General features: G+C 43.2%; 1 protein-coding gene across 5 annotated transcripts in view; it reads right to left on the bottom strand.

The window, feature by feature from the left end:
- Window positions 1-16494, bottom strand: part of LPIN2 (lipin 2) — an 81160-nt gene extending 64666 nt beyond the window's left edge. The window contains exon 1 of one of the 5 annotated variants that reach the window (XM_072828941.1): window positions 16394-16494. Coding sequence is in view for 1 of the 5 variants with exons in the window: in XM_072828940.1 (XP_072685041.1) it covers window positions 4329-4331 (3 nt within the window). In the remaining 4 variants the exon portion in view is untranslated. Of the gene's footprint in view, window positions 1-4328; window positions 4409-15920; window positions 16054-16393 lie in introns of those variants that run through there. The other 4 variants (XM_072828938.1, XM_072828942.1, XM_072828939.1 and 1 more) reach the window with 4 other exon arrangements.
- Window positions 16495-16844: the final 350 nt, after the last annotated feature.

Genomic DNA, 16844 nt, shown 5'->3' with positions numbered 1-16844 from the left:
CTCCTACACTTGCCCCTCAAACCTCCCCAGCCTACATGTGCTAGTGCTCAGGCTGTGACAGGACGGGGCAATGCTGCGAAACAGCCAATGGTGGGAATGTTGGCCAGGCCAGGGACGTGACTGGATTCATAGCTTTAGTTAGACCAAGGTTTCTCAACCTTGGCATAGGCACACTGAAGTCAGATCACTTTTTCTAGGGTGTGAAGGGGCACACTATCCCTGATCTCCAACCACTAGATGCCAGTAGCACTCTCCCCAGTTGTGCCAAGCAAAAATGTCTCCAGTCATTGTTTTTTTTTTTTTTTAAAGAGTTTTATTTATTTATTCATGAGAGAGAGAGAGAGAGAGAGAGAGAGAGAGACTGAGAGAGAGAGAGGCTGAGACCCAGGCAGATGAAGAAGCAGGCTCCATGCAGGGAGCCTGATGTGGGACTTGATCCCGGGTCTCCAAGATCAGGCCCTGGACTGAAGGCGGCATTAAACTGCTGAGCCACCTGGGCTGCCCATAGCTTGGGCTTTTAGACAGATTGAGTTTTAAATTACATTTCTACTACTTACAATATCCCCAGTACTTATCCTTTCTTTGAGCTTCAGCTCAATTGGAGCTTCCTATGAACCCTCCATAGAGCTAAGGTCACCAAACCCACCATGCCGGACTGTTTTCAGGAATTCAGTGAGGTAGCACCTGGAAACTACTAGGCCTTAATAAATATTAGTCCTTTCTTTTCATTAAAAAGCAATGTACTAAATACCTTCAAGACCTCTGCCACACAGGTGCCTACAGATAGATGACTGATCGTTAGACTAGAATCCCTGCCACTGAGATGTCTGCTCACTATTTACTGAGGGACACAGGAAATAAATGACTTTTGATCTAATTCCCACTTTAATCAACAGCTCTTTTTTTCTTTGTTTTAGCTTTCCATACCATTTTCCCATTACCTAAGGTCTATCCAACTGAGGCCCATCCTTCAGCATGTTTGTTCAAATAATATAATTCAGATTCCATCCCCAAATGGCCAAAATAAGACTAACATGGGTCAAAAGAATCCAAGGGGTGTAGGAAATGGTCTTAAGAACTATTAGATCCAGCGACTCCCAGATCTACTATACACTTGGTCCAAATCAGATCAGTCTAAGTCATCTTCCTCAGTGTATTTCCTTTTTTCAAATTCTGGTGTAAAACTGTTTAATCACATTTACATTCTAACTCTATTTAACATGAAGGCTGTCTTTTAAACACTTCTAAAGGCTATAATAAATTGATCCTATTGATATGCCACTGTCCAACATGTTATTAGGACTCTTCTTTTTCTGAAAGATCCTCAAATAAAATTTCGGTACTACACAGGATAAAAATCACTATCATTACTATATGGTCACAACTCTTAAACAACAAAGAAGTAATTATTATTCATCTCTCTGACATGCATGATCCACCAGATGCTGCTCTAAAAGATTTCTGGCTATTCTGAAAAACCTAACATATCTTAAGGAATAAAGACCTTCCACCACTTAGCATAAAATATTTCAAGACTGAAAGCAAATTATAAAGAAAAGGGTGTTCCAAAATGTTTTAAGAATGACAGCGTCAAAAAAAAAAAAAAAAAGGACAGCATCATTGAAATGTGTATATCACACTAAAGTGGGCAATGTACATTTATTTGATTGCATAAATTTTTAGTCACATTCCTTCATAGTTATATTTTTTATAGGAGTATCAACAGTTTCTTTATTATTCATTTATAATGGAATGCAAAACCGAAGAACTTGTATCAGATCTTATGGGTAAACTTTCAACTTCATAATGTTTAATCTTTTATTTAAACAACAGTATTTTTCATCGTGAATAATATCCATCAACTGTCATCATCTGTCACCTCCATCTCAATAGAAACTGCGAGGATCCAGGAAAGAAATGACTATTTGCTCACACTCCAGGACAGTTCTGTATGTATTTATCACATATCACATATCCCAGAACAACAGAACCACATCCATTTCTCCCCTCCCTACCACACACAGACCAACCACATCATTTGTTTTTACAGACCTTGCCAGAGGTACCAGCTTCTCTAAATTGCCTAGGAAACTCAAAGCAAATGTTACCTTTTGCATGAGAGATACCAGATTCAACACTTCGTGAATAATATGTATACTTCATCTTTGGAGCTTATATTTTTCTAAACTTAAATGAAATTCAAAGGGATATTAGTGAGGTCAAAGCTATAGCAATCTCCTATGGGACATCATCAGAACACCAAGACATTTCTTTATAACCCTTCAGGGTACCATGATGAAATCAAGACAGTGCTACAATTCTAGTTAAAAGTGACTTCTACTGGGCAGCCCGGGTGGCTCAGCAGTTTAGTGTCGCCTTCAGCCCTGGAGACCTGAGATCGAGTCCCATGTCAGGCTCCCTGCATGGAACCTGCTTCTCCCTCTGCCTGGGTCTATGCCTCTCTCTCTGTCTCTCATGAATAAATTAAAAAAAAAAAAAAAAGTGACTTCTACTGCAGAAACAGTTTGACCAACCTCACACACTGCATCAACCATCTTTCAGTGACTCCTGTAGGTGAAGAGAAAGATCTTCCCTGATTACTGGTAGCATAGTAATAAAAAAACAAACAAGGTGGGGGGAGTGTCCATTCATTAGCTTCCTTAACTGATCAGAATTCCTCACCTCCAGTAACACATACTCATTTTTTAACACCTGCAGTGTCTCTTGCATTTAACTCTCAAGAATGCAGAATCCCCCTCCTTGTTTCCCAGAGAAATGTATTTTAGATCAGGAAGCACAAATTCACCACTTCTCCACTCTTCTCTTGGAAATGCCTGGGATCTCTGTCTCAATTACACAAAACACAGTGACCATGAGGCCAAGAAGCAGGGATGTGAATTCCTGTGTAGCCTGCAGAAATCCTGCTCCCAATTCCAGGCATCCCATACTGGTATCTGCAGAGGCTCCTGGGGAAACTGGTAGAGGCTGTGGAGATGATTAAGTCTTCCACTAGAAGCCAATTAAAACACAGCTTTCAAATTTCAGCTTTATTGTACACAGCTACTACTGGGACCCTAGTAGAATTTTCAGAATTGTTAGGAGGGGGACCCCCCTCTCTCAGCCTGGGAGGACATCTGGGTGGATAAAGGGAGAAGCTGTGGAGACAGAAGCCATTGCCAACTGCACCGCTACTGTGAAAGCCACCCATAGCTCTAATTTGAGCTGTGTCCTAGTTTTACGTAGCTTTACAAAACAAACGCCAGGTAAGGCTGCATGGCTGTGTTATCACAAGCTGACTTGCACACTGAGCTACTGCAACGAGAGGACTTCCAAGAGCAACAACAACTTAGTGAAGCAACATTTGGAATGGGGGAAAATAAAGCTTGTTTCAACTCACTGACCTGTTTAAAAGCAGGGTTTAATGTGTTAGGCACTATTCTACTCTGAGCTTAGATCAAGCAGTGAACCTGGCTGATGAGGTGCCGGCTCTCACAGCACTTAGATTCTAATAGAGGAAGGGACAGGAAATAAAAATAAAATTCCAGACTGGGCTAACTATTATAAAGGAAGTTAAAGAGAGTGATGCTGCTAGAAAGTAAGGGAGGAAGGGCTACTTTAGGTAAAAGGATTGAGGAGCCAAAACCAAGAAAATGTAGGACAGAATTTTTAAAAACAAAGTCAAACCAGAAAGGCTCAATCTGAAAAATAAAGAATGTAATTAACACAGAAGACAGAGCATGAGAACCCAGCTGATCATGTTCACATACCTATGTCATGATATATTTAGGATTTACTTTCTCACAAGACACTGCTACAGTCATGCTGCCAACCTTCAAAGTTACTTGAGAAACAAAGGGGAGAAAACGAGGTACCTCAGATACTAAGTGATTAAACATTCAGGAAACCAGCAGAAATTTAACAGAATGAATCAAAACAGAAATCTCCAATTGTAATCTAAAAATTACTTCCTGAGGGGATCCCTGGGTGGCTCAGCAGTTTAGCGCCTGCCTTTGGCCCAGGGCACGATCCCGGAGTCCCGGGATCGAGTCCTGCGTCGGGCTCCGGCATGGAGCCTGCTTATTCCTCTGCCTGTGTCTCTGCCTCTCTCTCTCTCTCTCTATCATAAATAAATAAATAAATAAATAAATAAATAAATAAATAAATCTTTAAAAATAAAATAAAATAAAAATTACTTCCTGAGAGTTGCTTTCTGATCTTCTGCGAAGACAGATGTGGCTAAGAGTTTCTAATAATATTACGATAACTAGACAGTCTGTTAAACACAAAAGATGGCATATACTTGATCTTCATTCCCTCTTAAAACTCACCATTCGGGGGCACCTGGGTGGCTCAGTGGTTGAGCATCTGCCTTTGGCTCAGGTCGTGATCCCAGGGTCCTGGGATCAAGTCCCACATCAGGCTTGCTTCTCCCTCTGCCCATGTCTCTGCCTTTCTCTGTGTCTCATGAATAAATAAATACATAAAATCTTTAAAAACAAAACAAAACAAAACCCACCATTCAAAATTATACTGTGATCCCAAAAAACACTAAGTTGAAGTTCCAACCCTCCCTACCTCAGAATGTGATCTTTTGGAAACAGGATCATTGTGGAGGTAGTCATGTTAAAATGAGATCATCTGGGCAAGCCCTAAACCAATATCCCTAAACCACTATGACTGGCTTTCTTAGAAAATGAGGAAATTTGGACCAAAAGACAGACAGACACATATAGAATGCCATGTGACCATGAAGGTAGAAATCAGCATACTGTATCTACAAGCAAAGAAATGACAGAAATTACTATTAGTTAGGAGAGAGGCATGAACAGATTCTCCCTACAGGCTTCAGAAGGAACTAACCCTGCTGACACTTTGATTTCAGATTTCCAGCCTCCAAAACTGAGACAACAAATCTTTCCGTTGTTTAAAGACCAGGTTTGTGGTACTTTTTCGCAATTTATTTACTAACATGATAGTTAAGAAATATAAAAGGAGTAATCCAGAAGCACAAAGAGAATGTTTAGAGAAAATGAAAGAGGTTGTCAAGTTTCTGAAAGACCAAACATGGGAGAAAAAAAAAAAAAGAGGATCAAAAAGCAAGGCAGTGCTCAAGCTCAAAACCAGAGCCCACACTGGTGGAGGCATGCCAAAAACAAACAAACAAACAAAAAACATTACAAGACAATTTCCCCAGAGTCAAAAACATGATTTTCCAAGTTGAAAGTTCCTACCAAAAAAAAAAAAAAAAAAGAAAGTTCCTACCAAGTAATCAGCACCAGGGTGGAGAGGTACCTGCACTGCAGTGGGCTCTACAAAGGCAGTCATGACAGAAAGATGCTACTAGACAATGTTAAAGGCTCCGCAGTTTCTTTATGGGCAAAGAACTCAAGAAATCACCACGTGGGCATGGCTCTACAAAGCAGGATGCACATCACACTCTCAATCAGAGAGTGCCCCAATGCCAGCTGCCTCCCAAACTTTTCTGAGGACATACAGCTGCAGATGCTTCTGCTTGTGGGGGTGAAGTCTCACCAGATCTAAGAAGCACCTGTATATTCTGAGTGTTTTTCTGTCCTTCTGATCTACAGAGACTGATAACATACTCTAGCCGGGTTTGAGTGTACAAAAGCAAGGCCAAGAATGTGGGTTCACCATGAAGCCAGGTGTGGAAGGCACTTCCCAAGTGTCCTAGCCACTCCCTCCCTGTAAAGGGTACAGGAACCAAGCTGCAAATCACAAATAAAGGCACTTCACCAAAAGATGAGTAAAAGGAGAGAATTTAAAAAGAGATAAAACTGCTTTAAAAAAAAAAAAAAAAACTGGAAGGGAAAGGATAGAAAGAGTGGGAAGGAGAGAGAAACAGAAATTAAAAAGCTTGGGATTTCTCAACAGTAAACAAATGCAAATTCTAAAAACTATTTCCATTCTAGCATTTAAGTATGAGGCTAGAATAAATTTTGAGACAGGTAAGGTCTCAGAATTGACCTCCTGTGAACCCCTTCTCAAAAAGCTACAGGAGGATGTGCCCATCAGAATGAGGAAGCAGGTTGACAGAGGACTATCTAGGAAAGAAGACCAACAAAGGTGAGAAACTAACAGGATGCAGGCGAGGTGTTCACTGCTCAGAGTCCTGTAGTTCAGTCAGAAACTGGGGACCTGGGCAGCCCGGGTGGCTCAGGGGTTTAGCACCACCTTCAGCCCAGGGCCTGATCCTGGAGACCCGGTATCGAGTTCCACGTCAGGCTCCCTGCAAGGAGCCTGCTTCTCCCTCTGCCTGTGTCTCTGCCTCTCTCTCTCTCTCCCCAGGTCTCTCATGAATGAATAAATAAAAATCTTTAAAAAAAAAAAAAAAGAAAGAAATAAAGAAAAGAAACGGGGGACCTGAATTTGTGATTAATCCCAACAAAACAATGAACTCCAGCGAAAACAAAACTTTGAACTGGTGTAGAAATAAAATCACTGACGGGCTTAGTTTTAAACAGTGCTTGGCCATGAAAACATACATACCTACCATTGAGAAATTAAATTATGATACGATTACATGGGAAGGGTAAAAGGAAGAGTGTGTAAGAAGGGTTATGTAAGAGATGAATCCTCATCTAACACAGTCGGAAATCTACAGAGAATATCTAAAACTGAAAAACCAAGCTACAGTAGTTTAGGCACATATGCATAAAATTAAATCCCACAAGAAACAGGTAAGAGTTGAAAGAAGCTGCTTCTAGGAAGTAATCAGCAGTGGTATTCTTCACTATATATATCTCAAAGTACTATCTGAATTTTATATGAATTTTTAGACTTAAAAGATGAATAGAACTATCATGTGATGCAGTCCTATAATAAAGAAACATATGTATAAGGAATAAAAACTACTAGAGAAATGAAAAAACAAACACCAAGTAAATATGAGCACTGTGGGGTTTTGTTTTCAATTAGGAAAAACTCTTTTCTAGCTCTCCACATCAGCACTGAGCTTTAGATATATGTCTCATTAAGACAAAACAAATGAACAAGAAAATTTAAATATATAAAGTTCTTATTAAGTTATCTAGTTCATTCACCTGGGAATGGCAAATGTCCTAACAAGAAAGCCATTTTCTTTCTGTGTCAAAGATATTAGCAAAAGATTTAGCCAACATGGATAAGGATGACAGAAGATTTAAAAAAATTATCCACCATTAACAATACAGGCTTATGAGTATTTTTCAAATAGCAGAGAATAAAATACCATGTAGTTTTATAACCTAAGGAAACTTTAATGATAAGCAGTTATTAAAGTTTATAGAAAAATATTAAAGACTTTATGAACTAGTCAGCAAAAGTTTTTTGGTTTTTTGTTTTGTTTTTTAGTTAAGCACTCATCTGTAGTGTATATACTAGGTATACAGAACAGCTTTGCCTTCTAGATACATAGAAAAGGCTCCACTTACAGGCACAGACAACAAAATTCAGAGAGTAAGAGATGAAATGATGGCAAAAATCACTAGGCTTAAATTTACAGACATGTAGTGCATTAGGCTTAGATACAAAATTGCTAACATAAAAATAAGTTTTCCATTTTGATCGATAGAGATAAAAGTTCTGGGTCAAGAAAATATTAAGCAAGCACAAACATTTTCAACTAGACATCATATCCTTTTTTAAAAAAAGATTTATTTGAGAGAAATAGAGCGCTCGAGTGGGGTGAGAGGCAGAGACAGAAGCAGACTTCCTGCTGAGCAGGGAGCCCCATGCAGGGCTCAAACCTAGGACTCCAGGATCATGACCGGAGCTGAGGGCAGCTGCTTAACTGACTGAGCCACCCAGGCGCCCCTAAACATCATATCCTCATGCTAAAAACATTAGCACAGAAGCTCACACCAAGATACTTCCTTTGACTCACTCTCAATCACTCCCCTGTCTATCCCCCCTACCTGGTTTTATAAAATTCTGCTTGATATAGAGGTAGACCCACTTAATTCTCCTTCAAGACTATAAGGTACTTCAAAGCAAGAAGGATGTACTATTCACCTTTTTTCCTTTTGCCCCTGTGCCTCTCAAAACTGGCGCATCTTGTCTAGTGAGAAATCCTAGCCTGCCACCCTGCCTCTGGACCTCTAGGTGGCTTGTGGCTCTGGTTTAATACACAACCTCATCTGATCCTCAGAATAAGGCCATCAGTAGATATTGTTATCTACGTCTTACAGAGGAGACAACTGAGTAAGCTATATGCCAAGCACAAAATCACGAATTTGGGAATTCCTAAGGGCTATGAATGTTTCTGTTTAATGAGAAGTTATTCTGTATTGAAGAGTTAATACCAAATCATTGATTTATTCAATTACAGTGAGTAAAACACCATTAAAATTCCATCAGAGCAAATTCTATCTGTAGATAGTTGCCGAGTCAAATGATATACTGAAGAAAGTGCCAATTTATAAAAAACAAATCTGTTCAAAAATGCAAACTCAGATACTCAACAATATTAGGGGTTTCAGCTGGCTACCCACAATGTGATGGGACAAGTGTTCCTACATGAAGTAATAGGCTAGAAGCTCTGTCCAGCTCTGAAACGCTGTAACTCAGGGCTCCTATGCATAATCCAGTCCCACATAAAGCAAGGGTTATGGAGTTTACTTCTTGTATAAAAAACAGTCAAAATTACCAGGGAAAATCCTTCAAGAAGACATCATGTTGAATACAAACCACGTCTCAAAAAGTCCAACTGAGCCTATTTCTTCCTCCCAATACTAAAAAGAACTGACTTTCTGTCAAGCTGAGCCAGAGACCAAAATTCAGCTAGAGTTTAGGGGCTATGTGTTGTTGTTGTTGTTTTTTAAGATTTTATTTATTTATTCATGAGAAAGAGAGAGAGAAAGGCAGAGACACAGGCAGAGGGAGAAGCAGGCTCCATACAGGGAGCCTGACGTGGGACTTGATCCTCGGTCTCCAGGATCAGGCCCTGGGCTGAAGGCGGTGCTAAACCGCTGAGCCACCAGGGCTGCCTTAGTGGCCATGTTTTTAAACACCAGATTCCCAACTCAGCCCAGTTATATGCTCATGTTACAGAGGCAGGCAGAAGAGTATCAGCTTCATATCATCCAACTCATTCTAGACCCAGCACCACCAAGTGGGGTTAGCCAGGCCATCTCCTTTGCTTTATTGGTGGTTTTGCATCTATAAATGATTCAGAGAAACCCAGAGCTCCTATACAGTAGGTGCTATGCTTTCTATTAGCAGTTTATAGATGCTGAGGTTAAGAATAAGTTCTCCAGTTCTACCTAATAAAGTCAAAACAAAACTGTTCCCCCAAATTGGTTTTGGCATGTCAATCAGATTCACGAGAATTCTTATCGTCCTTGGGCAGTGTGGTGGCATGGGAGCAAGGGCAATGGAATGAGATCAAGGTCAGTACACAGTCACATGCCTTTGGCAAATCTTTCAGCTTCACAGTCTTCACCTAAAAAATGCAGCTACTATCTCTACCATGCATAGTTATTGTGCCTCTTAAGAGAGAATTTATGTAAAACATAATGCCTCACCCAAAGATGTTCAATAATGTAACTGTAATGACAATCTTTTACAAACATTAAACATCTCCTAGAAACAGTGTTCCTAAAAAGTAGCCATCAGCACCATTTTAAGGACTGAGTCTCAGTGAACAGAGTATATTAAAGACACCAAAACTCCAAATGTTTACTTTTCAAATACTGCTACTTAGGATATTTTGAATTCGTTGAACCAGTTAGAAAACCTTACAACAAAAAAATCACTCCTTTCTTATAAAGCATCTGTTTAATACACATTTTAAATTATAAAATAAAGAGCTTTCAGGGTGCCTGGGTGGTACAGTTAGTTAAGCATCCAACTCTTGGTTTCAGCTCAGGTCACGATCTCAGAGTCATGAGACCAAGCCCAAATCAAGCTTCGAGCTCAGCACATAGTCTGCTTGAGAGATTCTCTCCCTCTTTACTTCCCTTGCTCACTCTCTCTAAAGAAATAAAATCTTTTATTTTTAAAAAATAAGAGAGCTTTTTATTTAGAAAGTATGTATATGTATAAAAAAGAAAGTATTTATATACTTCCCTAGATAAGTCCTGTTCCTGTGTAGTTTGCATGTAAACAGATGTTATGGCTATAATTATAATGTCCATTAGCTAAGTATTATTCAAAAAATGTTGAGATTAAAGTAATTTAAAAAGATATGGACACTTGGGTGGCTCAGTGGTTGAGCATCTGCCTTTGGCTCAGGTCGTGACCTCAGGGTCCTAGAACGGAGTCCACATCAGGCTCCCAGTAGGGAGCCTGCCTCTGTGTCTCTCATGAATAAATAATAAATAAATATACAGACTCAGCTGTTGGGGAAAGTAACATACCACAATTCAAAGAGCTCCAATTCAGAGTTCATAATTCATATCTACTATTTCATGGTTTTGCTGTCTGAGATTCCTATTTATTAAGTAGGCTCTATGCATGGGGCTTGAACTCACAACCCGGAGATCAAGACCTGTGCTGAAATCAACAGAATGAGCCACCCAGGTGCCCCAAAAGGCTAAATTTAATAAATTATGTCCAAATACCTGATAAGACCTATTCACATTCTGGATACTTCTCTTTTAGAATCAGTAAACACCAAGTCTCAAAAAAAAAAAAAAAAAAAAGGCACCAAGTCTCTATTATAGCTGGACACATCTATCTTGCCAGGTGCAACACATGTCACATCATAATGCGCTGAAGAAAGTAGAGCCATCATGGAATTGTACAATTCCGCTGTTTACTCAGGAGTATAAAGAAGGCTTTTAGGTAGGTTTCAATTCCAGATTAACCAATGAATTTATGATTCTTTCTATAAAAAAGAAAACATTTTGGGCAGCCCGGGTGGCTCGGTGGTTTAGCGCCGCCTTCAGCCCAGGGAATGATCCTGGAGACCTAGGATCGAGTCCCGCATTGGGCTCCCAGCATGGAGCCTGCTTCTCCCTCTGCCTGTGTCTCTGCCCCTCTTTCTATCTCTCATAAATAAATAAATAAAATCTTTAAAAAAGAAAACATTTTGCTACAGATCTAAAAACAGAGGTTTAAAAAGATATTTAAATCAATTATCCCATTATATTTCAGAAATAAGTAAAAGCAGAAACTCTGTCACTAAAATTACTTGGAACCATATGCCTATCTTTCTTCTGAGTAAAATCACTGAAGGACGCTTTTCCAATGCTCAGCTTCTCTTCATCTAACAATTACTTAGTTATGACCATCAAAACCAAATAATGTTTAAACCTAGATACTGGTACCCCTTCTTTTTTGAAATACTATGTCTTTAATCATGTTTCTTAAACTTTTCAAAACCATATCCCTTTACACTCCTTATAATGTAACTTAATATTTCAACTAAATTCACAAGTGACCCCAAAAGTTAAGAATCAAAACAATGGGAGACAGCACAACAAACCTTCAAAGAATTTCCACCACCCTGCAAATAAACAGGTCTGCACAGCCACTCCGCTCACTCTAGTGGATCTTTCTGCACATCAACCTATGAAGGTCTGTCCTTTCATCTTTCTCCATCGGTTAACTTTTAAAATCAACAGATCCTATCCTCAGGTGTTCAGGTTTGAACGTTCTTTCCTCCTCTCCTCAAATCCAACTTTCTCTACTACAATCTGACAAACCTTTCAGGCTAGCTTCTTATCACTTCTATTCAACAGTCCATCTCTCCCCTACTCCTTCTCTTAGTTACACATTTACAAAAAGGAGGCAAACTAGCACTGCCTGCAGGCCACACAGGGTGTTTGAAAATTAAGGAGACAGTAGTTATTTACTTTAATATCAACTAACAGCTAGAGGAATGCCACAGATGACTTAAGAGCAAATACAAAGTAACACAACAAGATCAATGTCTCTTACAGCTGAAGTTCATGGAGGAAAGTGAGTATTGAAAATAAGTAAATGTTTGGGGCAGGTGGAGACAGTAGGGAGCAAACTGATATGAGAGAACGGAGATGGGAAAAACACATTTGCTAAAACAGGTGAGAATGGATCACTGGAGATTCTTGAACAGGAAAGATTTAAAAAAAAAAAAATGCCAGGAGTTGAAAACAAGTTAAAATTTATAAATCACTTTATATTTTACTTATGCTTTGCCTGGCTGAAAAAAATAATTCGAGGCAGTTCAGGCAAATACACCTATTACTAAACAATAAAATAAAATTGGTACAAAAACAAAGAATATGAATTAAAGACAGGAAACTAGGTTACTATTCATAAAATCAACTACAGTAACTACAGAAGTAAAGATTTTTTCTAAACTGTTCAAATATGCCAACAAGTCAGATTAAGGCAATCCTCCAGCTACCTGAACATCATTAGGTAGGCTTTTCTACGAGCCGGTGTTCATCCTCCAAAGAAGGAGAAAAGTCTAATTTGGATGGTTCATGTTGAAAATACAGAACAATACAGATAAATATAAACACCACATAATAAAGTTCTAAATTCAAGGATTACAAAAATAGTTACATCGATCCTAAATGGATTTTTAAAAGAGCTCTATGAATCCCCCATTTTTCTAACACATTTATGTAGTCTCTCAACTTACATATTTGACCTGAATAAAAATAATTTTAGAAAACCGTACTTCTAACATATAACCCACCTTGTCTTTCAGCTGTATCCTCCTTGTACAGAGGTAAAATTTGGTAGCAAAAGGAGCTGATGCTGTAACCATTCTGTTATGCTTTACAGATTCAATGATTTCTGGCTCTTTCATTTTCTTGGTAATAATTTTAACACCAATTTAAATTGACAAAAATAGGAGGACAGAAATTCAGTATCCAGGGGCTTTACAGGAAAAAGAATCTAAATCGTAGTCAATGAATCAAATTTAAAAACTATCTTATCTTCATTCTAATCCTCAAAGTCACATTCAGAGCTTTATCTTGCATTGCCACACAGCTTATCTCCTAACAGATTCTTTTTTCCTTCTTCCTTATAGATAGGCTGAAAAGAGCAGAATCATCCAGTCAGAATTTCAAAGCAGAGGCAAGCCATATGGGCCAAGCTTTCTGTGGTTGGGCAGGATCAAGTTAGCCAGAGGTGAGGAGCACAGAGCTGGAATGGCCCCACCACACCCAGGTTGCCACGGACTCTCAGAGACACCTAAGCTGCTTCATTTGGACCTCAGCGGTGAGCTACTTTCTCTCACACATTTGTCTTCAAGAGTAAAGGAGCGTACACATGTAAAGCGTTTAGTGTTAGTAATAGTGCGCCAGTAAAAAGAATAAAGAATCAAATTGACAGCAGGGGAGGTAGATTCCAAAAAGTGCAGTTAACTGCCAGTAAAGCCACCAAGAAATCTTATTAGAAGGCCTTCTGATACAGCCATAAAGCTTACTACTCCAGCCTATAATAATTATCCTCAAAGTTTTTTTTTTTTTAATTTTTATTTATTTATGATAGTGACACACACACAGAGAGAGAGAGAGGCAGAGACACAGGCAGAGAGAGAAGCAGGCTCCATGCACCGGGAGCCCGACGTGGGATTCGATCCCGAGTCTCCAGGATCGCGCCCTGGGCCAAAGGCAGGCGCCAAACCACTGCGCCACCCAGGGACCCCTCCTCAAAGTTTTAATATGACAATCCATATTGGATTCTGTCAACTGGAGGCTCTCTGCCTATGAACCTGTGAGTTATTTTCGTTATGATGGCGGCAAATGACAGCTAAAAGACTCTGGGGCTAATAAAACAGATAAAAATGGGCTTTCAAAACAAACGTCCCAAACCACGGTCTAGCCATTCACTGGCAAGATAATAAGCACACACATACACACACACGCAATGACAGCTATCGGGTCAGAGCAAAAAGGGAAGGATTTAAATTAAAGGCAGGCAGGTGGACTTAAGTCAGACTTAAAGAAAAACCTTCTGACTTACATCACTAAGCACCTAAGGGAGGTGCTGAATCTATCTCCCCACAAGACAAAGCTTCCAGCTAAGTGTTACTGTGCTGCCTTATATGAGGAAATACTGTATACAAAACAGCATACCCAGGGGAAATAGCTGTTGACACAGAGCGCCAAGCTATCTTTAAACCAAATATTAATATTTAAAATAAGCATTGCAAAATCTTCCCTGTTAAGACTCATGAGCTTAATTTAACCTTTTACCACCTCTCATGCGTGGCACCATCAGGATTATTCAACCAAAGCTCACAGCTCAGGAAAGTTGAGTGAACTCCCTTCAGGAAGTGCCACCAGCTCTCAGGTCACTGGTAAGGACACATATACACACTGCTGCTTCCTACCTTTATTCAACAGACCTCCATGGAGGTTTTTCTAAAAGTTGGGTCTGCGTTTGGTACCAGGGAGCTACCAAAGTCTGGCCTCGGAGGACCTTCAGTCCAGTGCAGATGACAGTCCACTCAGTAAACCAAAAATTACAATACAGGGTGAGGAGTTCCTTCACTGCTACATTCTTGGGCTAATGAAGGACACAACGCCCAGCTGACTCTGTTAATTGTTTCTCAACAGTGGCTTTACTATAGAGTTGAATGGTTTTCAAATGTTCCCATTTCCAGTTCCTCTTAAACATAAAGCTTCTCTGTTGGTTCTCAACTCTGCCATCACGTGAGAACATTTCATTTCCAGCATTCCACAGCTCTACCAACATTTACTTACACTTCAGTCTGATAGATCACAATTAACCATACATTAGTTGTTAGAAGCCACCCACACTGGCCAGTGTAATTTCATAGATGGCCTTAGGCCTGCTTTTTATACTCAGGCTGGGACTGAGGTGGACTGCCCTTCAGGCAAAGTGAGGATGCTTCACTAGGCGAACACCAGAATCCTTCCCCTGCACCTTGTGGGCTCTGCCGCCCCCCCCCCACATCACCATGGGCCCCCCCACCTCCCACTCCACCTCACCCTCCCCTCCCACATCACCCACCACCTCGGCATAGCCTTCTTACCTCAGCATTCCCCCACCTCGGCATCACCCCCCTATCTCAGCACCCCCCCTCGGCATCGCCCCCCTACCTCAGCATCCCCCCCATTCCAGCATCACCCCACCACCTCAGCATGGCCTTCTTACCTCAGCATTCCCCCCACCTCAGCATCACCCCTCTATCTCAGCATCCCCCCCCACCTCGGCATCGACCCCCCTTCCTCAGCATCCCCCCCACTCCAGCATCCTCACCTCGTCATCGGCCCCCTACCTCAGCACCCCCCCACCTCAGCCTCACCTCCCACGCCAGCATCACCCCACCACCTCAGCACGGGCCCCCACCTCAGTATCACCCCCCCTACCTCAGCAGCCCCCTACCTCAGCAGCCCCCCCACCTCCGTATCTCCCCTCACCCCACCCCAGCATCGCCCGCCACGCTTTTCGTTCTTAAGCCACTAAACTCAGACCATCAACATACAAACCATATGGGCCACTAAATAATTTGTAAATATTTCAAATGTATCTCAAAACTGCATTGTCAAAGAATTATGAACCAGCCCGGCGAGATTTCAATAAACAGTTAACACAGGGCATCTCTACTGGGCAGAGCTGCAATAGGACCTGGCCTGACACCAAGACTCTCAAGAGACTCTTTTTCGGTCTAAGACAAACAGGTTTGGAAAAATCATCCCGAAATGCACAATTTAAAATTAGTAGAGCGGCTTAAGCAACCCTTCCTATAGCATTTTCAAATATTCAGACTTCCAGCACTTTCTGAAAGGAAGGGTGATCCTTCCGGTCCTGGTTCTTAAGTATGCCTTCAAAACGTCATACGGAATTCTCAAGGAGAATATTCTCAATCTGTTCAGAAGAGTGGAGAAAACGGTGACCCTCGGGGTTAAAAGTTGAGAGAGGGGCCCCCGCTCTGAGACTGGCTCTCAACACGTTCGCTACAGACTGAGAGGTGCCGAGGGGAACGGGGCTTCGAGAAGCGAGCGAGGACTCACACTCGGGGCCGGGTCCACAAGCCGGAGGCAGAGACGCGGGGCGAACGGCCGGCCGGGGACGGGGAACAGCAACTTCCCAGCCCGGCTCCGGGCGGCTCACGTGCGCCGGGCCCCCTCCCGCGGGGGCGGGGGCGGGGGCGGGGGCGGCTCGCGCGGCCTCCGGCCGGGCCCCCTCGCCGCGCGCCGCTCGGCCGCGCGTCACCCCGGCCTCCGCTCCGGCCTCCGCGCCAGCACCCCGCGAGCTGCGGGCGCCCTCAGTGACCGGCCCTCGGGCCGCGGCGCGGGCACCCGGACGCCTCAGGGTCTCCGCGTCCTCGTCCGCCCCGCGGCCCCGCGCCCCCCACCGCGGCGCACCCCGCGCGCCGAGCGGCCTACGTGACGGCGGCGGCGGCGGCGGCGACGCGGGGGCAGGGGTCCCGGCCTCCCCCGAGCGCCGAGGCCGCGCCGCGACTGGGGGGCCCGCGCCCGCTTACCTGCGGCGGCTCCGCTGCCGACCCGCGCCGGCGCCCGCGGGCGGCCGAGGGGAGGCGGCGGCTGGACGGCGCGCTCGCCGGGGGCCGAGGGGGCGGGGCCGGCCGAGGACGCGCGCGAGGCCCGGGCGCCCGCCGCCGCCGCTGCCTCCGGAGCCGCCTGGGCCGCAGCCGAGCCGGGCGGCCCTCATGAATGGGACGCGGCGGCGGCGGCGGCGGCGGCGGCCGAGCGGCGGGCGGGCTGGCGGCGCGCAGGCCCCGCCCCGGCCACGTGACGCCGCGCTCGGCCGCCGCCTCCCGGCCGCGCGGCGCCTTAGCTGCCTCCCGCCCGGGCCCGGGCCCGCGCTCGCCCGGGGGGTGGCGGCGGCGGCGGCGGCGGCGGCTGCTCCTCTCCTGCGCTGCAGGGCCCGGGGCCGCGGCCTCTAGCTCGGCGCAACGCCAGCCGTGCTTTTCT

This window comes from Canis lupus, chromosome 6, assembly GCF_048164855.1.
Source record: "Canis lupus baileyi chromosome 6, mCanLup2.hap1, whole genome shotgun sequence".
Classification (NCBI taxonomy): Eukaryota; Metazoa; Chordata; class Mammalia; order Carnivora; family Canidae; genus Canis; species Canis lupus.
The sequence above is the reverse complement of the archived record's forward strand: the minus strand, read 5'-3'. Positions and strand labels throughout refer to the sequence as shown.